Genomic DNA, 20859 nt, shown 5'->3' with positions numbered 1-20859 from the left:
TCTCATACAAACACAGAAAGCTTTGATTAAAAAAGAAAATCCATTTCAGAATATGTCTGCCAGAAAAGCTCACCTGTTACCTTTAAAAGAAAATATACAAGCATTTCCAGTCAACGTTTAAGCTGCTCGGACTTGACCTTATGTTGGGTGTTGGGAGAACATCGCCTGCAGTGACAATCCTTTGATGATGATATGATTAAAACGTAGCTGCTGTATATGTGTTAAATTATAGATACGATTATTTCTATTCATCTTGCCATGAAAAGCTGCGATTCCTGGGACGAACGGCAGTCCCACTATGACACACTACTGGGTAGTCAGTTCCGGAAGATGGATGGATTTCACATAAAAATCCTAGTAAAGATGGAGCACTGGTGCAGAATATTGCATAATTTTGCCTCTAACTGTATAGCAAAACAGTACGTAAGGGAGAGGGAACTGGCTACACACCGGCACTTGAGACGTCAGGCGGGGAAACATAAATTCAGCTCTCCAGTGAGTTTTTCTGCACAAGCCTTGGTGTTTATTGGCAGTTAAAATGAATGTTCTAAAGTGGGAATTTGTGTTTGATCTTCGCTGTGCCCTGTCAGACATCTGCAGTGAGGGGGGCTGTGTTTCATTGGGTCTCTCTTGCTCTTATCACTCTGTGCTGATGTCCATCATGAGCCCGCAGGGTTTCGAGTGGGATTTGGAAGATTGCGATCTCCCCCGAGAGCGCTGTATCGCTCGATAAAGCCAGCCGCCCGCGATACGCTAACAGCTCATGCATCAGAGGAGGGGGCGATCTGAGCTGGCCTGGGAGGGGAGGTGTCACATGTCCAGGGGTACGTCTTCAGACTGGGATGTGATTGGCTACACCGAGTTGTGAGGAAAACAGGGGAAGATTCACATCCTTGGGTGACCTTGCTATCATGCATTCGGTCAGTGTGTACAGAGTGTTGTCATCAGGTTAATCTTGTCTCTGGGTGGCAGTGCCTGTGTGTGTATCCATGCATTTGAATGTCAATGTCATTTAATTTAATCAGTATTTTATTTTCTCTTTAGGCTGGAAACAAAAGCACATTCACACACATTTACAGCTGACTTTCAACAGCATTCCAGTTAACCTCTGAGAAAATCACCCATTTCCCTCACATCTGTGCAAAACAATTAGGACGGTTATGTTAAACATCTGTGTAAAGCCTGCATCAATTCCATCGCTCGCAAAAAGCTTACAATCCCTTCAGACTGTGGATTATTTCAGTTCCTCTGACGAAGATGTAGGTGTTTCTGTGCTTTCGTGGACTTCCTGGAATCCAGGGGCATTTTGGGAAAAACAAGCATCAGGAACAGAAATCACACAGAGGCAGGATACAACACAAAGGCGAGTCCAAGAACCGTGGTATATTTATCATTATACTGGCCAGATTTGCACTTTCCAATATTTGCTGTTTTTGTGTGACTTTGCACACTTTAAGTTTGTTTTTCACTGACCTGTTATCTGTCAAGTGTCAAGCGATGTAACTAATAAAGTGATTCTATCTGATTTGAATTCACCAAGTGGTTCTCTGCCTTTTCGGCAGCTGCAACGCCGAACGTGGTTCTGGAGACGCCAAGATCTTTTGATTAGTTGATAATAATGTTCAGTTTTCATTTCCAGACTTTGTGTTTTATTTTTTTCACTTACTCTGCAAAAAAACGACTGCAGATCACGTGCTCACGTGTGAATTAAATAAAGAGACTGAATCATTTGGGCCTGGCAGAAGAATGGCCTTAAGTCAAGGGCGTCAGAAGCATTTTGAATGTGGGGGGGCACTGGCATAAAACTAATATTTTATGTTAAATGTGGGTGGGGGGCCCAAATGAATAATTATGAAATGTGAGGGGGGAACACGTCCCCCTCAGATTTAATGGCGGCGACGCTCGTGGCCTGAATACTTACGTGGAGTTTCTGCAGCTCCGGCTTTCCGGGCAGGGACTTCTGCGTATAAAAGGCCTATAGAGGGACAGTTTATTAAAGGGACGCTAATTATCGCGCGAATGAACGAAACCAGAAGACGGATCGCATAAAAACTGCCGACGTACCTTCTTGGCTTGCTGGCTCTCGTCTATAGACTTGGATCTGCTTTTCACATGCTTTGGGGGGGCCAGTGAATGGCACTGAAGAGAAATCAACAGCTGGCTTTAGCGTTTTGCTAAACGATATTAGGATGACTTTGCGATGCCATAAACCTCTGTAACCATACTTACCTTGTTACCGGCATTATCCATGACTCACTCTGTTCTCCACGGCAAGGAGCCAGATTACGGTGTGCTGCTTGTCACTTTTAAATGTATGTTCTGTCAAAACAAAATAATTAAAATGATCAGTAATGTTATATCAGTTTTACATTACATGACGTTTTCTATGTAATTCCATTGTGCTTCCGCTAGATGGCAGCGTTTTAACGTTAACCGGCAAAATAGAGAAATTTTGCTGTGATTGGCATCCCGCAGTATTAATTCCTATTAAATGTTCGTATTGTATAATAAAGCACAATGTGGAAACCTGGGTGACTGATTTACTATAATTCAATACATGTGCATCTAGTAGTATAACATTCAGTCAAACCTATTAATATAATATATGAACATACTAATAATGCATATCTAAGAAATGGGATCGAAGTGTACTCCTAAATCATGTGTATCTTGCAGCTTTAAACCTTCTTATTATGGTCGTTGGGTGCTTACATATTTACAAGTTTACAAACAGATTTTAAAGAATCATGAGAAGAGCAGACCGAGCAGAGCATTTCAGAGGAGCCGAAATCACCTCGGCTGGATGTTTAGGCGGCGCGAGGGTGGGGGGGCTTGGGGGAGGCTGCGCGTCACACGCCGAACACGCGTCTGTCTGCGTTTCCGCAGCACCCCGCGATTCCCCTGCGGTACCGAAGCCCCTTTGCCATTTCATCCGAAATGCGTCGTGATTCTGGGCTCCCTGAAGTACATTTGTTATGGATGCTTGGAGCCATTAAGTGACACCGTTATGAAAAAAACAACCTGACTCATACTTCTGTGACTCACGATGAGAAGTGTCTGTGTGTGTGTGTGTGTGTGTGTGTGTGTGTGTGTGTGAGAGAGAGATTTACAGGATGTACTGTGTCTGACACGCTGCTTTGGGACTGAGGGATTTGTTTGTGGCTGCTGACTAGATATTTTCTTCTTCGTTTGCTTTTGGCTCCCATACAATCATCTATTCCTGTACTCAATTGAACGAGGTCTAATTATTGTCTTAATATCCAGGGGATGCATGTTTGATAATGCTTGAACTCAAGATGAAAACGCTTTCCTTGCGTCGCAGGGAACTGGCAGGAGAATGCCGTCACTATGGCAACGATTGGAAAGGGGCCACCGGCGATCTGAGGGAATTAACAGCCAGTGCTCCCCCCCCCCCCCCCCCCCCCCCACGAGGGACATTAAAACCGCAAGGCTGAAGTTCATCTGACACTCTGCCGATCACAGTCCGAAAGGAGAGCCTTAGCTGTTTCCCGTACATGAGTGTAGCAAGAACGTGCATGAAAAGTTTGCTGGCATCTGATGACCCATGCAGGAGCAAATGCGCCGTGCATATTCTCTAGCTTACGGTCGCAACGCAGGTGAAATTCCTCTTAAATCGCTCCTAAGTTGTTCTTGACTTGATATGCCCGTTTTTGAGATGTAATCATTCTTTGCCCCTTGGCTATACTCTACACGCACCAGTGGCTCCGTGCTGGGCTGTGGGAAACGCGAAGCAATTAATGTAATTAAATCCGGCCTCCGCCTGTCCGTTAGCCGACTCCGTTATGTCACGCATGCCGAAGCGCCTCTTCAGCAAATGCCGGTAATTACGGTCTGCTCCACAGTGCTTCGTGACTGAGTTGCATCCAGGGCAGCCTAGATGAGACCCACGCTGGTGATTGACAGGTCAGGGATGCTCTCCGAGGCCACACCTCTGTTCCTTTGACCCCCCCCCCCCCTCCCCCCCAAACGTGGGACCTGCTTCATTTCCTCCTGGCCCCCAGACAGAGGTTATACAGCTTCCTGATGAATCAGCCGAGTGTGTCACGCCGCTGTTACACAAACGACCGTGATTGCTGGTGTTCCGTCTGATCGCGGTTCCCCTTTACATCTCCCACCCTGCATCTTACTTTGTCCTCATTCGAAACACCTCCTCTGATCCCCTGCTGCATAAACCGTAACAAATCGCATTTCCATTTCGCTCCCATCCTCCCATTCCTGCTAAGATTCAACTAAAGAACCAGTTCATCTGGAAACGGCTCATCTGCCCTGTCATCGCTCATCTTGACCTTTTATCAACGGCCTGAGAATCATTATTTTAAAGCCACTGCGAGATTTCTAGCCTCATGCTTTTTCTTATCAAAAAACGAGAGTCTGCAACATACATTTTGTTACGAGGAATGTTTTTTTTCCCAGCCTGTAGCTGTTTATGCAGTGAGGTTACACAGAGTGCTCACTGGCAAGTGTGTTTGTGTGTGTGTGTGGGTGTGTGAATTTTATCAGAATTACACAGACGCGTAGTGGTGGTATTTTTCCACATTAAGAAACTTAACATTGTTATTCCATAACAAGACGATCATTTAAGCATGTATGAAAAACACAGTACCCTATAAAATATTATACCCCCTTATGAACACTCATACGCCCCTTATAAACACTCATAAGCCCCTTATAAACACTTATAAGCCCCTTAAAAACACTTCGGTTGCATTGGTAGTGGGAAAATCACGCCAGTTCTTTGTCCGATTTCAACATCATCATTACTATTACGAGCCTCATTATTCTGGAAAAAAAAATCACATAGAATTTCCTTACACTTAATATAATCCTTTAGAATGCTGGGGGACAGGATGACCAAAATGAATTGCAATTAATAAATATATTTTTGAAATCTGTTCACATAAAGTTGAGGAAATCCAGATCCCAAGACAGTGGACAAAAGCAGTATCTCCCCAAAGTAGGTATTTTAGCATCACAGAAAGCTGAGCATACCTTGGAGTCTGCGGCTCTGCTGGTTCTCCTCTCCTTTTCTGTCTCCCCTCTGAGATGCTCAGCTCACACTGTAGTGCCCAGCCAAGCTCAATCTTGCACCTCACACGAAGGAATGTTGCACAGCTCCTCCTTGCCCATTCACCAGTCCAGGCCCATTAGTGGCATCCCTCCTCCCCAAGGGTATCAGGTGCACCTCTGTCAACCAATAGCATAATTCCAGCCGCAGTTCAGGGGCGGAGTCTGTCTGTGAATGGGTAAGGCAGAGGGGGGGGCGGGGCCAAAGTGCTGTGGAGCGGGTCATCATTGACAGCTCTGAAACATTTCCTGCGATACCTGCTCTCATTCTCCCCCTACTGCCCCATTTCAGTAGATTCTGTTATAGATAAACTGAACAAGACCTTGAGGAAGAGGAACATGAGCACCAGTAGGGGAACAGGAACAGAACCACAATACAGGAGCAGCACCAGGAAGAAGAAGCAGTGTCTGGGGAACAGAAACAGTAGAAGACCGGGAGCACTACCAGGGGAACAGGAGCAGTACTAGCAGATCAGGAGCAATACCATGGGAACAGAAGCTGGACCAGCAGATCAGGAGCAATACCAAGGGAACAGAAGCTGGACCAGCAGATCAGGAGCAATACCAAGGGAACAGGAGCTGGACTAGCAGATCAGGAGCAGTACCAAGGGAACAGGCGCTGGACTAGCAGATCAGGAGCAATACCAAGGGGACAGAAGCTGGACTAGCAGATCAGGAGCAATACCAAGGGAACAGGAGCTGGACTAGCAGATCAGGAGCAGTACCAAGGGAACAGGAGCTGGACTAGCAGATCAGGAGCAATACCAAGGGAACAGAAGCTGGACCAGCAGATCAGGAGCAATACCAAGGGAACAGGAGCTGGACTAGCAGATCAGGAGCAATACCAAGGGAACAGGAGCTGGACTAGCAGATCAGGAGCAATACCAAGGGAACATGAGCTGGACTAGCAGATCAGGAGCAATACCAAGGGAACAGGAGCTGGACTAGGGTAAAAGGAAAACAGTTGCATTACAGAATCAGCACTAAGGTAACAGGCACTTTCAGGGGAACAGGAGCAGCACTAGGGGAACAGGAGCAATATCAGGGAAATGGGAGCAGCAGCAGGGAAACTACACATTTTTCAGACAATGTGACTTGTTGCACCTTTTCATATAAATCTAAGGTGGACAAAGGAAACAAAAATGACATTCGGGGAACTAAAACAGAGTGAGGGTAACAGGAGTAGAACAAAGTGAAGGAAATCAGGGCTCAGGAAGTTGAATCAGAGATTGAGAAATAGGAGGAATACTAGGGGAACCTGACCAGAGCTAGGAAAAACAAGAATAACACTAAGAGAAGCCAGTCAGAGCTGGGGGAACAGGAACAGCAATATGGGAAGCCAGTGAGAGCTCGGGGAACAGGAACAGCAATAGGGGAAGCCAATGAGAGCTAGGGGAACAGGAACAGCAATATGGGAAGCCAATGAGAGCTCGGGGAACAGGAACAGCAATAGGGGAAGCCAGTGAGAGCTCGGGGAACAGGAACAGCAATAAGGGAAGCCAGTGAGAGCTTGGGGAACAGGAACAGCAATAGGGGAAGCCAGTGAGAGGTAGGGGAAAAGGAACAGCAATAGGGAAGCCAATGAGAGCTCGGGGAACAGGAACAGCAATAGGGGAAGCCAATGAGAGCTAGGGGAACAGGAACAGCAATATGGGAAGCCAATGAGAGCTCGGGGAACAGGAACAGCAATAGGGGAAGCCAGTGAGAGCTCGGGGAACAGGAACAGCAATAAGGGAAGCCAGTGAGAGCTTGGGGAACAGGAACAGCAATAGGGGAAGCCAGTGAGAGCTCGGGGAACAGGAACAGCAATAGGGGAAGCCAATGAGAGCTAGGGGAAGAGGAACAGCAATAGGGGAAGCAAATGAGAGCTAGGGGAACAGGAACAGCAATAGGGAAGCCAATGAGAGCTAGGGGAACAGGAACAGCAATAGGGAAGCCAATGAGAGCTAGGGGAAGAGGAACAGCAATAGGGGAAGCCAATGAGAGCTAGGGGAAGAGGAACAGCAATAGGGGAAGGCAATGAGATCTAGGGGAAGAGGAACAGCAATAGGGGAAGCAAATGAGAGCTAGGAGAACAGGAACAGCAATAGGGAAGCCAATGAGAGCTAGGGGAACAGGAACAGCAATAGGGAAGCCAATGAGAGCTAGGGGAAGAGGAACAGCAATAGGGGAAGCCAATGAGAGCTAGGGGAAGAGGAACAGCAATAGGGGAAGGCAATGAGAGCTAGGGGAAGAGGAAGAGCAATAGGGGAAGGCAATGAGAGCTAGGGGAACAGGAACAGCAATTGGGGAAGCCAATGAGAGCTAGGGGAACAGGAACAGCAATAGGGAAGCCAATGAGAGCTAGGGGAAGAGGAACAGCAATAGGGGAAGCCAATGAGAGCTAGGGGAACAGGAACAGCAATAGGGGAAGCCAATGAGAGGTAGGGGAAAAGGAACAGCAATAGGGGAAGCCAATGAGAGCTGGGGGAACAGGAACAGCAATTGGGGAAGCCAATGAGAGCTAAGGGAAAAGGAACAGCAATAGGGGAAGCCAATGAGAGCTAGGGGAAAAGGAACAGCAATAGGGGAAGCCAATGAGAGCTGGGGGAACAGGAACAGCAATAGGGGAAGCCAATGAGAGCTAGGGGAATAGGAATAGCAATAGGGGAAGCCAATGAGAGCTGGGGGAACAGGAACAGCAATAGGGGAAGCCAATGAGAGCTAGGGGAATAGATATAGCAATAGGGGAAGCCAATGAGAGCTGGGGGAACAGGAACAGCAACTGGGTAACCAAATCAAAGCAGAGGGAACCAGAACAATTCCACAGACATTTTTTAAGAAATGCTTGCCTTTTAAAGAACTAAATATCCATCCATCCATCCATTTTCCAAACCGCTTATCCTACTGGGTCGCGGGGGGTCTGGAGCCTATCCCGGAAGCAATGGGCACAAGGCAGGGAACAACCCAGGATGGGGGGTCAGCCCATCGCAGGACACACTCACACACCATTCACTCTCACACACATTCCTACGGGCAATTTAGCAAGTCCAATTAGCCTCAGCATGTTTTTGGACTGTGGGGGGAAACCAGAGTACCCGGAGGAAACCCCACGACGAGATGGGGAGAACATGCAAACTCCACACACATGTGACCCAGGCGGAGACTCGAACCCGGGTAAGAACTAAATATTGCACAGTAAAGAGTAAGCTAAACCGTAATTTAATCTGAAATCAGTATTAAAGGTGTTAATTCCAGCTAAATTCTGATGTCTCACTTAATCCAAATGATTCGGTTTCGTGGCTTACTGATCTTTTAATTGTTGCTATCTGTCTTCGTATATTCTAGTTATTATGGACAACACTAGGGAGGAACCCTTTCCTTTCGCCAGAAGTCAACAAGAATAATTACTGGTGGGGGTTTCAGTACAATTGTCATGACTGTGCGGAGCACGGACCAGGGAAGCAGGTGAGGAAGACGAGGAGTTTAATAAGGGGTTTAATAGACGTTCGAAGAGGCAGACAGGACAGAAAACGTCATAACACTACAATGACTGGACAAACGGAATCACAGACTAAATACGTTGGACTAACGACAACGATCAGAAACAGCTGGTAAACATGGGCAATCCACACGGGGTTAATGAGGGGGCGTGGCACACGGGACAATCGGGGCATGACAACAATGAGTCTCTGGAGGCATTAGATTCAGTCAAGGACCCCATAAAGGACGATTTTATTGTAGGGAGAATGTTATACCCAAGGGAGGATCTGCAATGAGGGGGTGCTCCATGGAGGGCCCATTCTCCAGGGGCCCCAGCCAGTAGGGGTCTCTTTAGGGTGGTCACCCTCCCTGTTCCACCTGCTAAAAACTGAAAAATCCCAGTAGACATCGCGATGGTCTCAGGTTGTCATTCTGTTGGGAGAACCCTGCGGTTCTGTAGCGGCTACTAAAAACATCCCCCACGATATCCTGTGATAAAATGGCGATGCGATTAATAGCGGTACATCTTACTATCGATTTAGTAGATGCTGTTATAAAAGAAAACCTTTTGGCGCGGCTCTGCAGGTTAGGACTCTTTGTCCGTAATCAGTAGGTTGCTGGTTCCAGTCCCATAGCTCACAGAGTGATTTCACTGTCGGGGTCTTGAGCAAGACCGTTAACCTCAATCGCTCAGGAATACCACAGATGGCACGATGGAGTGCCTGCTTCTCCTAATACGTTGCCCATCTCTGCAACACCAACAAACGCTGAAGAATTCTGAAAGTTTATTAAGCTTATTCAGGCATTGAGCATGAAATATTTGACAGAGATTAAATTAACAATCAGGTTTACACATCATCTGCTGATTTGTCATGGCTTAACATCTTTCTGACTAACAAAACTTTGGGAAACTGTATCCTTCCTTTTCAAGACTCCCCAAATAATTATTTCATTATACTGAGCTGGGGATGTAATGTTACATTGCATTTTTTAAAAACAGAGGGAATATCTAACTGCAAACATTTCTCCCAATGACATAAAAACAGGGTGTTGCTTCTTTCATTTGTGGGAAGGCAAGTATTTTAGGGGTACATCTTATACGCTTAAGTCGCACAATGTCATTATTGTTAAACGCATAAATGATTTCAGCAAAGTACATAGATTCCACAGCTAGCGAGTTGAAATACTAACAGTTAGTAGCAGCCAATAACGTAATAACATACCAATGACGTAATAACATAAGTAACGTAACATCAACACAAAGGTAATAAATTAAAATATAACTGGTTAATAATGTAATAACTTTTACTATTTTTTTTCTTAATTCCACCACCACCACCCCATCTACAGCAAATTTATTGGCAATAACATATTATCAGCAAAAAGTTATGGTATTGGTTCTCAAAATGGATTACATGATTGGCCAGTTATTACATTATTGACTTATTACATGAAGAATGGAAAAATGACTATGGTATCTGCAGTAATTACATTATGGCCAGTTATTACAGCATTGGCTTCTACAACATCCAAGAATACTTCTGGGTACATAGTGAGTTCTGAAAGTGCACAAAGTAAATTTTCTGTACATCAGTACAAGTCGGAAACAGTCAAATTCAAAAGTGCTAACATTGTTCTCAACAGCCGTTTAATCTGAAAATTAACATGTGAAAGGCTCTCAATGCTATTTGTATAATAAAGCCTCGCATTCTTTGAAGTTAGAGAACGATACTCCTCCACAGATACTGAGGAACATCTTCTGAAGGACTTGGTGAGATGAAGGGCGAGGAGACTTCACCCAATCGTCCCGTCCACGCGACGGGCGTCGAATCTTCAGACGATCGTTTCCCTCGCCGATTCAGAGCACATAAACAAACTTCCGGGATCCGACGAGGTGGATCTCGTCCGTCTGGGGACTCTCTCTGATGGCGAGGTAGGGAGGGAGAAGTCAGCTTGTAGATCATCTATCTCCTCCTGCCCTTCCTCCTCACACTCCACCAGTGGGAGCTGCAGGAACTCCGGCAGTTCCAAGTGATCTTTGCACAATAGCCCTCGCTGGTCGTCGGCGCTGCACCACTGTGCTCTGTTCAGCAGCTCCATCAGACCTGGTGAGAAGATCCATGAAGAACTGATCTGATTTCCTTAGACATTTAAATAGGTGTAGCTCAGTGCTTATCTAGAATAACATCCTTTAGCACATAATCAGAGGTGGATCGTTCAGGTCCAGAAAGTACAAATCCAGACCAAGATTTTGTTTTAACCAACCAGTTGGGCATAAACAGTCACATTCAGAGAGAACTCAACTGGTTGGTTGGAACAAAATCTTGGTCTGGATTTGTACTTTCTGGACCTGAAACTTCTGCCTCTGCAGAATGTACACGAATGAGGTAAATAAATGGAGTTGAAATGCCATAGTTTCTCGTCACTGGAAGCTTCTGCAGTCCACGTCCTTGGACCCACCATCCATGTCGTAGGTCCTCCTCACAGTCGCGTTCCTGCGCCTTGAATTGGGTCTGAGTTTATCAGCAGATAGGGTCTGGCCTGTCGCTGGCTGCCTCTGTAAATGGATGGCACTGTGCTTAATATACGGAGCGGAGAACCTTTTAGGACGGGAGAGCACTTCCCGCCTGGGATCAGGCCAGAGAGGGTCTGGCCGGCACTGACCTGGTGGAGGGCGGGCTGATCACTGACTCCCAGGCGGCCGGTTTCACTCTTGCCTGGGAAAGAATGCCAGGTTAATGTGTCATCGGTAACATCTCACACAGAAGTTAGGGGTTCACCTTCGCTCCTGCTTTCCACCAGGGCTGGGGGTAACACATCTATCCTAGGTAACAGCCAGAGGAGGCCAGTTCAGGTCCGGTGCGTAAAAGTCCAGACCAAGATTTAGTTTCAACCAACCAAATAAGTGCTCTGTGACTGTGACAGAGGCAGCCATCACTGAAATACACAACTGGTTGGCTGAAACAAAATCTTGATCCGGATTTTTACTCGTCGGACCTGAACTACCCACCTGCTAAATCAGGGGTTCTGCACGGCCAAACGGGTGCCCGGACGAGCTTCTGTTAAACCAAACAGTTAAAGTTATTGGATCTGGTTGATCTGGTTGCCGAGATACCTGCCCCTCCCCACATAGCTGTCTCCATCAGCGAGAACGTCCCCCCCCCTTCTGTTCTGCATTATATAAAACATGCTTCTTTCACAGACATGTATTTAGGTGAATTTGGTGATTCGACTTTCCCCTGCTCTGCGTTCTGTGTAACACAGTGTTATGGAAATTGGATGGATGGATGGATGGATGGATGGATGGATGGATGGATGGATGGATGGATGGATGGATGGATAAGGTAGATGGATAAGATGTAGTACAATAGCAGGAAAAATGAGTCAACACACACTTTACTGTATAAATTTAAATCTACACATACCGGACAGTTAGGGTTGAAATAATCCTCTGCTTTCAAAACCATTTCGACAAAAACTGCCCCCGGGCACGTTGAGCTGCACATGAGCTGGACAGATGCTCCACATGAAGTTGCATTTCGGTATTTTAATGAGCCGTAACGTGAAAAGGCCTGAACCGCCATGACAAAAACGCGCAGTGGTGCGAGGGACAGCCGGTTCACTGTTACAACCGGCGATGCACATATTTTCCTCTTCACTGACCTTCTTAAGCAGGTGAAAGAGCGATGTTAACTGGAAACGCAACTAAAAATGGAACCGAGGGGCCAATTAAGTCACAGAGGCAGCCATCACTGAAAGCGTCTGAAGTCCTCGTTTGTCATTATGGTGGCATACGGATCACACAGGATATGGACACGTGTAGATATGCAGTGAGGACTCCTGTCTGTTCATGCTTGTCACCCAATCACAGACATTTCGCTGTTGCCACGCAACAGAACCAAAGGTTGCCGTATCAGTATTGCAGATATGTGAATATGATTGTTTCGGCTGTGCTGATCCGAACCGTGATGCCGCACGTTCACTACTCATAGGAGCTAGAAATGCAGGCATTATTTTCCTGTTTACAGAGCCGGACTTTAACAAGTTATCTGGCAACAGCTATGTGGTAATGTGCACAACTAGTATTAAATGCTGGCATTTAAAAATGTATTTAAAACCCATCTCTGGTGCTGTACTTACTTCGTGCTTTGTCTAGCTGTAGCTTCTTGTTGGCCAGAGACGTTATATTCATGGTTGTGTCCAAAGCGTCTTTACTTCCAGTCTGAAGCAAAACAGAGATCCCGAAAGGGGGGGGGGGGGGGGGGGAACAGGCACGTCACAGTCCAAACATCCAAAACAATGTCAGTCCTGTTTCTGGAACTGCTGTGTTTGAAGATTAAGAATAAGTTTAAGATTAAGAATAAGTTTAAGATTAAGATTAAGATTAACTTTATTGATCCCAGGGGGAAATTCTGGTGCATACAGCAGCAAGGACATTGTGCACAGACAAACATACATATAGTGCAGAACAGACATAAAGCGGGCAAAGTGTGGAGACGGTAGCTAAGGTGAATACAGGGGCAGCGTACGGCTCACTAGAGGCTGAGGCTTTGTGCCTGTGATCCAAAGGAGGCCAGTTCAAGCCTGACTTCAGCACACCTGTGGGTCCTTGAGTAAAACCCTTAACCCCCAAACTCCCTTTCACAGCTAAGCTTTCTCTCACAGAAAACAAGATGGGGGAGTCGAAAAGAGAATTTCCCCATGGGGATCAATAAAAGGTATCGGTTATTGAACGCTGTAACGTTACAGAAATGAATATTTAATCAGGCATCAGACAAGGTCATGATAGGCCTCATGAAAAACTCCAGTCAGGCCTTTTATACCAATTTTGTAACTAGAGTCGCGTCTTTATTGACTGGCAGGACAGACAGAGGAATTTAAGGGTTACGTGGGGAGCGTATACAGTCCAAGGCACGTGCTGTCCGGATGTCCCGACACAGAATGACACCGAGGGATGTTTTGTTCCGTCGTTGCTCTCGGTTACACTCACCATGGTAACCACGGCCTCCTCCGGCTGTATGCCGTGCTCCTGCATCACGCGGAGCAGCGCCTCTCCCAGGGTCTTGCTGCTTTTCTGCGTGACCTTCACGATCGTCCTGGGAAACGCAACCTCCACCCTGAAAAGCACGACAGCGCTTCCCCTCGCAAGAACGAACCGGGCACGTGTGCATCTCCAAAGAGCGACACGGGGGTGTGCAAAAGAAGAGGAGAAGACGAAAGGAGTCTGAGAAAACAGAGCAAGCTGCCGGTACTCACAGAAAGGTCACCTGCAGCTCCAGCAGCACCTGCTGCTCCTTCAGGACGTAGCTGTCCAGGTCCATGGAGAGAGGCTCCTGGGGAGGGATCAGCTTAGATTAGATCAGACTTCATTGGCATTGCACAAAGTACAAGTCCAATGAAATGTGTGTGTGTGTGTGTGTGTGTGTGTACAAATGTATAAATGCACCTCCACCCCCACTTCATAGGTGTTTAAATATACTACAGTTATACACATACACACACACACACACACACATATACATGTATATTTAATTGGAATTGAAAAAAATATATATAATATGCTGCATTCATGTATACATACATATATATGTGTGTGTGTGTGTATTTGAATGCAGCATATTTGCATAATTATGGAGCGGGGGTGGGGGTGGACTCGGGTGGAGATTAGTGTGGTGCGGAGCACTCAGCAGGGCAACAGCTGTAGGGAACAAGCTGTTCCTCTACCTGCTGGTGTGGGAACGGAAGCTGCCGGATGGGAGGGTAAACAGTCCATGAACGTGAGCCGAGGCTCAGAGGTTGGCGATCGCCCCCTAAAAGCAGGTCTGCTTTGACAGAGGTACCGGCTCACACGTCCCAGGGCAGAGGCCCGCGGCGTCCTACCTTGGTGTTACTCTGGAGGTAGGCGGTGACATCATTGAAGGGGATTCCCCTCTTCTTACACGGCACGGCCAGCATGTCCCGTACGGAGACGCCGGCCCGCGTGGCCACCAGCGACGCCGTCCCGTCGGGGAGGTACACGCAGCAGTACTTCTCCGTCAACCCCAACGCCACACGCTCAGGGTGACCGAGACTGGATGGCTGCGTCTGAAGGCGGAGGGTTTATGACCGACTTTGAACAAAAGGGATGCGTTGTCCCGCCCCCAATCTACACCTTGCACAATGAGGTTGGAGTAAACTCTGTGTAATTAATGCCATACTTCTCTCCCGAGGAAGCTTTAAGTCATCATCTTTTTAGGCCATTCCGAATTCTGTTGAGTGACATGATCATTTCGAGAGCCGGATTTGCTTATATATTTCTTTTTAGATTTGTTTTATAATATATATATATGTTTTAACACCCTCTCGCTTTCCATTCAGGGTACGACCACTGCCAAGGCGCAGCAGAAGCTTCCAGAAAGGACCGCATTGGGAGCCTGCTGAAAAGAACATGCTCACGTCTGATTTGCTGGAAGTAGACGTCCACTGCACGCCGCTGGAGGACCTGGTCATGCCCTGCCGCTCCGGACCCACAAAGAGGGAATTGTCTCCGATCTCTGCTGCTCGGGAGAGGAAGAGTCGATGTGGACATGATAGGAGAGGACATGATGTGGACATGATAGGAGAGGACATGATGTGGACATGATAGGAGAGGACATGATGTGGACATGATAGGAGAGGACATGATGTGGACATGATAGGAGAGGACATGATGTGGACATGATAGGAGCAGACATAGCCTGCAAACTCGCCCCGCTGCTTTTACCCAAATATACAGGTGGGTGTTTCAGTGAACTAATTCAGCTTCTGCAGGTTAACCGGCACTGAGACCTGCTGTCCTACAGGCACTCGAACAGGCCTGCTGTGCATAATTCCCAGGTCTGGGACAAAATTACTTCAACAGGGCTCCCAAGACATGCAGCCCCTTCCTCCTGGGGCGTCTTCTGGCTCCAAGCACGGGAGAACATCCCCAGTTAGGGGAGGGGGGACTTAGGACAATTCCAAGGGCCCCTGTCTAAAAAATTCGAAGATAATTGGACTGGTCTGGGTTGGGGGCCCAGTGTAATATGATTTCATGGGGCCCAAAATCTCTAGTGGCACCCCTGCCCCTGGCACAACAAGCCTGCTAATCAATCGCTCTTGAGTTAAGTCCATGCCCTTAGCCACTATGCTATCGGTAATGGTGATCTATGACCTTCCCCAGTTGTCCCACTGGGACAGCAGGCCTGCTAAACCAATCATTGTTGAGTTGCATGCCCATGCCCGTAGCCCCTACGCTAATGCTAATGGTGACCTATGACCTTTCCCATAGACCACACCTCCCCACGATCCCCTCTTGTCCCATCGTTTCTCCTCCGCCTTCTTCCCAGGGGTCCATCTCCTCTTTTCCGCAGCAGACTCGACACTGAAGGGTACCAGCTTCCCCGGCATCAGCTTCTTTTTCTGTGGGAATTTCAGATGTGTGTCACGCACAGACTGATGGTGAGCCGGAGCGAATGTACTCAGTCTCACCCCCCGCCGAGTTTCACACCCCCGTCAAGAACTGCATATTTATAATCTATACTGCATGCAAGCTGCCAAATCCTATGCCAAGCATAATAGGAGAGCAGAAACCACTGATCAAAGACTCCGAAAAGGCTTTGCTGTTGTACCCTTAGGTGGAGTATTTAACTGGAACAAATTCAGTAAAACACCTTATTGTGTAAATGTAAATGCAAATCTGTTAAATGACATAAGTTGCAACAGCCAGCATAACAATGCTACCGCCGGTGCAACCTCCTGAGATGCAACAATTCATATTTGTCCTCACTAGTGGACTTAATGTTTTTGCTATTATTATTACTACACATGCCACTCCATTAAGACTCGTTGGTCCGTAAAATGGACAGTTGGGGTGTCACATGCGTGGGGTTGAACTTCCTCTTCCTGTCAAATCAAAATTTTTAATCAATATTGATTTTTTTTTTTTACTGGCCCTCAGGAGGTCAAATGACCCATGAAACTGCTTCTGATTGGTTATCTAAGATCATCATCGTCAGGCCGGCTCGACTGACAGGCTAAGCGGATGGATGAGACGGAGGGTGTGTGGACGCCACCTACGCTCTTGTCGCTGGAGGAAGGGCAGTCCGTCGCTTGGCTCCTTCTCGGTTCCGGGCTCTTGGCCGCCTGGCAGGGCTCCGGAAGGGGTCTGCCTTCCACATTGGCCAGCATGCAGCTCTGGTAGATTGGGGATCGCACGAAACGCGTGTAGCTGTCAAACTTCATCAGCTTGAAGATCTGCCATAGTGCAAAATGGGAGGGAATGCTTAATGCGAGACTGCTCGTTCCATCCTAAATCAATACACCTCATCATTTATTAGGTATCGAATACACACGACTTATTAAAACAGGTATATCGTAAGAATTCAACAGCGTTCTGGAAGGAAAAAACGAAGACGACAATGATGACTAAAATAAACATCTTTTCAAACTGTGATTGGATGAAACAGAACACGTGTGAACATTTTGTTCTCCCCGCCAACGTAAATAGAAGTTCCATTTTCCTTCCTCTTTATTTTCCGGGTTTTCACCTGGTTGTCTTGGCCAGTACCTGTTGCTGAGCTTTGTCAAATATGTCCGGCTTAGGGGTCTCCAAGTCTTTCTCCTGAACACGGGCCGTGTCGTCGATGTTGATGGGGCAGGTGGCTCTCCTCGAGAGGTACGTGCCGAAAATTCTCCAGGCATCGCGCGTCAGCTGTCGCACAGAGGACAGTTCACAGCTACTTCCATCCATTACTATTTATGTCACACTGCCGAACATTCTCTCTTGGCAAATGAATACCGTGACGGTCAATAAGATGCCAAGCACCTCCTCTTTCTGGCTGGCCGGAATGTGCCGGAACTTTTCGCACGCCTGCCAGAACTGGATGTTTTCCACGCTAACCTCTGATTCCAGGAAAGCCTGCGAAACGGAGCATCCAGATCATTTTTATTTATCATGTAACCATCCAGCAAGGAACCTGTGAAACATTCAACTGGTAAATAATCCTTAAATAATCATTCAAAAGGTACAAATCAACAGCGACCCTGACGCAACAAAGAATGACCAAAAATGGAGACAAAACCTTCACTTTTGAATCTTACTAAATAATTTTTGGTTTTATTTAAATTATGATATTAAATCATGGTGTAATGTAAGTGACATAAGCTAAAAAAACATGTGACATATAATTCCTAAGGCAGCGTTTCCCAACCCAGTTCCCAGGGACCCACAGATGGTCCATGTTTTTGCTCCCTCCCAGCTCGCTTACCAGGAGCAAAAACATGGACTGTTTGTGGGTCCCTGGGAACCGGATTAGAAAACACCTAAGGCTCTGTGCAGACCGTTCCAGGGGAAAAATTTCAATGCCAGCTAAAATTGCTGTAAATGGTTACTCATGTGCTGCTAATCCTGTATCCGTGCTCCAGGAAATGTGAAGTTATGCTTAGGAAGCAGCATTTTGATTGGTTTAAACATCAGCCAATGGGTGTGCGTGTTATTGCCCCCTTGGATTGGGTCAGAGGTCGGGTTCACCGTGAAGTAGCGCACGCCAACGGGATCCGCCAGCAGCCTCTCGAAACTGACGGCCCAGCTGGCCACCGCCCCCAGGCTCCGGCACGTTCCCCCACCCCCTGCCAGGTTCGAACCCGAGTTCAGGCTGTGACTGCTGCCCCGGCCATCCCGATGGCCCGCGTTCAGCTCTGTGCACAGAGATATGGAGGAAACAGCCAGTCATTCCAAAAGTCACAAAGTACGTTACACCGCTGGTGAGGAGAGGGCAGTGGGGGGGTCCCTTATCTCCTGAACTCTTAGTTTGTTAAGCAAAGTCCTTATCGGCTCAGTAATTAGCCTTATTGGTAGTAACAGATAATTGACTTTTAATTTGAAAAAAATCACGAAAGTTTGCTGATTTGGACGCCTCCCTGTCCCCCACCCCCCTCCCCCCCACCATTACAGCAGTGTCTTCGCTTTTCAGCCGAATGAGGAAATGAAATCACGCTGCAGACGACGCCGGTACTGAACTAACACACTCAAACATTCACAGTTCCCAGTTAACCGTATAGGTGTAGCTGCAACATGTGACCTGCTAAGAGAGTCAATCGAAGATCTCATTGGGCGAAAAACAATGAGCCCGGGCCAGATTCTCTAGGCCTACTCAAGTACTATCAAAATAGCAGCTACCAGCTAACCCTAAGTATAGTGCAAACTCATGTGTGTGCTTTTCCAAGCTGGCCCTATCTCCTCTGTTTTGTCTGGCTTCCTTGGCCGGGAACCGAATCCATGATGGAAATCTTACCCCCATCGGACACCGCCAGGTTCTGTCGAGACAAAAAGACACGACACAGAGGAATTTCAGCAGGAAACTCAAAATTAAGAGTATATATAAGTGAATGGTGCTGCATAAAGAAAATATACATGAGAATTAATTCTCAAATCAAAGGATATCAAAGGAGGATATTACAGTTAAAACATTGGATGACAGCTGGATTAGCTTTGGGATAAAGGTGCTTCAAACTGAAACACTAATATAACGAATTTATCACTGAAAATCAGTATTATGACAGCAGCTGTAGACTAAAATAGCTTCTCATCGCTGTCTGCAGCACATGTATAAGAACGAGGAAGTACGGCATTTGCAAACTTCTTCTTAAGTTTTGAACTCCAAATGTCCTATTAAAGTGATTTTTAAAAGAAATTTGCAATACGAGTAAAGAAACGTCAACCGTTGCAGTCTGAATCAAACTCTGAGACTCGTACCACAGTGAGAGCTTAATGAATAATCACAACCACCCAGGGAATAACAGAATATTATAAAGATGTACTTAATCGTTCAGTATGAGCGTTCTCTCTCTGTGTCATTACTCGGTAAGTGTTCAGTATCGATTCCTGATCATTTACGAAGTCTTACAGAACTGCTGTAGTTTTTGCTATGTTGCGATCATTACCGATGTTCGGTATCGTCACATCGAGCAGTGAAAGTGAAAGCGGTTCACATTGGTACCATGCTAGACATAAGCACACGAATTTGTCGCCAGTAGCGATCAAAGTACTTTTAAAGAGCTTCACTAATCATCCGAGACACATTAAACTCTTATACTACTTCAGACAATTGAAAAATACTGACGTTCTTTACCATAAGTGGAGCAGTGTGAAACAAAAAATAAGTAACATCGTTACCAAATTTATATCACAGCTACAGCACACCTAACAGCATTAGGGCCAAAAGAGAGCAAAAACTATAATGTTTATCCCTAGCGAGCCCAAGTATAGTGCCTTTTAGAGCTTTAAGCAGACGCTAATTTTGACTTACGTTAAAAAACATCATTCCACGATATCACTCACCTTGTTGCCATTAGGAACTGCCAAGTTTCGAAATATTTTGGACATAACATCTGCAGGGTCCAAAATCGAAGGTAAATTCGCTGCTGATCACTAGCAGAGAACAGTCACTGAAGTAAATAGCCGTCATACAGCTTCCTCACTTGCTGGCCCAGCCGTACTTCCTGCTCGAAAAGGAAGTTGTGCCACTGAGAAATGCCACAAAAGGAAGTGCGGGTAATTCAGGCAAACAACGTCTCTTCATTTTACGTCACTCAGAAATCTGAAAAGGCCTTTCGTTACTATCATCTGAGTGGCTGAAAGGTTTTTCTAAACCAAGAGCAAAGAACAATAAATCAACACTTTAATGACACTTTACTTGATGGGGCACATATGATACTGCATTCTGCTGTTACCCATGCATAATGTCTTATAACCACAAACTAAAGATTAGTTATATATTGATCTCTTGTTTATTCATCACGGCGCATCTTTTAATCTCACGTAGCTATTTGTACTTCAGCAATAAATGACTTATTACTAAGTATTTGTGCCCAGTCAAGTAAAATGTCACCACCTCCTAGGTTACCCTATACTTACAAGTAGTACAAACGGCTGGTAAATGTACACAATATGCACACTGAAAATACTGTACATAAGAAAAGGGGCGTGGCCATCGAGGGAAAAGAGTCAGGTGACAGTGAGGGGGTTCGTTCATTGGTTCAACCCTGTCCTTCGTTTCGGTTACTTCAGATTGTTCGGTTTTTGTTTGTAGTCTGTCCATGTTTTATTTGTCAGTATCTCAGCACTCCACACTTATTCTTTATTTGTTACTTGCTTGTAGTACCTACACATCTATTAACTTCCTGATGAATGACCAAACAGTCTTTTATTAGAATTCTTTATCCAGTTAACAGAGCATATCTTCCAAACATAGCATTGTTACGGTGATGTAATATCTGCTAATGTTCTCTAGAAGCGCATATAACAGCGACCCT

The 20859-nt window shown here is 46.3% G+C and overlaps 1 protein-coding gene and 1 long non-coding RNA gene across 2 annotated transcripts; both read right to left on the bottom strand.

Annotated features, from left to right (window-relative positions):
* Positions 1–1011: 1011 nt before the first annotated feature.
* LOC125719981 (uncharacterized) lies at positions 1012–5149 on the bottom strand. The gene is made up of 5 exons (XR_007385308.1): positions 5011–5149; positions 2230–2319; positions 2065–2139; positions 1922–1975; positions 1012–1288 (listed from the first exon to the last, which is right to left on the bottom strand). It is a non-coding gene; the product is annotated as an uncharacterized LOC125719981 (long non-coding RNA).
* A 4166-nt stretch (positions 5150–9315) lies between these two features.
* Positions 9316–20044, bottom strand: LOC125719990 (regulator of G-protein signaling 14-like). The gene is made up of 15 exons (XM_048994917.1): positions 19886–20044; positions 18840–18861; positions 18077–18243; positions 17372–17464; positions 17114–17257; positions 16624–16800; positions 15843–15966; positions 14983–15083; positions 14428–14631; positions 13804–13880; positions 13538–13664; positions 12688–12769; positions 11212–11264; positions 11008–11104; positions 9316–10652 (listed from the first exon to the last, which is right to left on the bottom strand). Exons 1-15 carry the CDS (start codon positions 19928–19930, stop codon positions 10381–10383), a joined length of 1785 nt encoding a protein of 594 aa, XP_048850874.1. The 5' UTR covers positions 19931–20044; the 3' UTR covers positions 9316–10380.
* Positions 20045–20859: the final 815 nt, after the last annotated feature.

This window comes from Brienomyrus brachyistius, chromosome 24 (genome assembly GCF_023856365.1).
Source record: "Brienomyrus brachyistius isolate T26 chromosome 24, BBRACH_0.4, whole genome shotgun sequence".
Taxonomy (NCBI): Eukaryota; Metazoa; Chordata; class Actinopteri; order Osteoglossiformes; family Mormyridae; genus Brienomyrus; species Brienomyrus brachyistius.
Note: the sequence above shows the minus strand (reverse complement) of the source record. Positions and strands in the feature narration are given on the sequence as shown.

Bases quoted from the DNA above. Each gene is read 5' to 3' on its own strand.
- LOC125719990 (XM_048994917.1), bottom strand. From the start codon at position 19,930: ATGTCCAAAATATTTCGAAACTTGGCAGTTCCTAATGGCAACAAG. The intron at 17,465-18,076 runs GTGAACCCGACC...TCCGTTTCGCAG, and splicing joins TTGGCGTGCGCTACTTCACG to GCTTTCCTGGAATCAGAGGT. The intron at 13,665-13,803 runs GTGAGTACCGGC...CGTGCTTTTCAG, and splicing joins GAGCTGCAGGTGACCTTTCT to GGTGGAGGTTGCGTTTCCCA.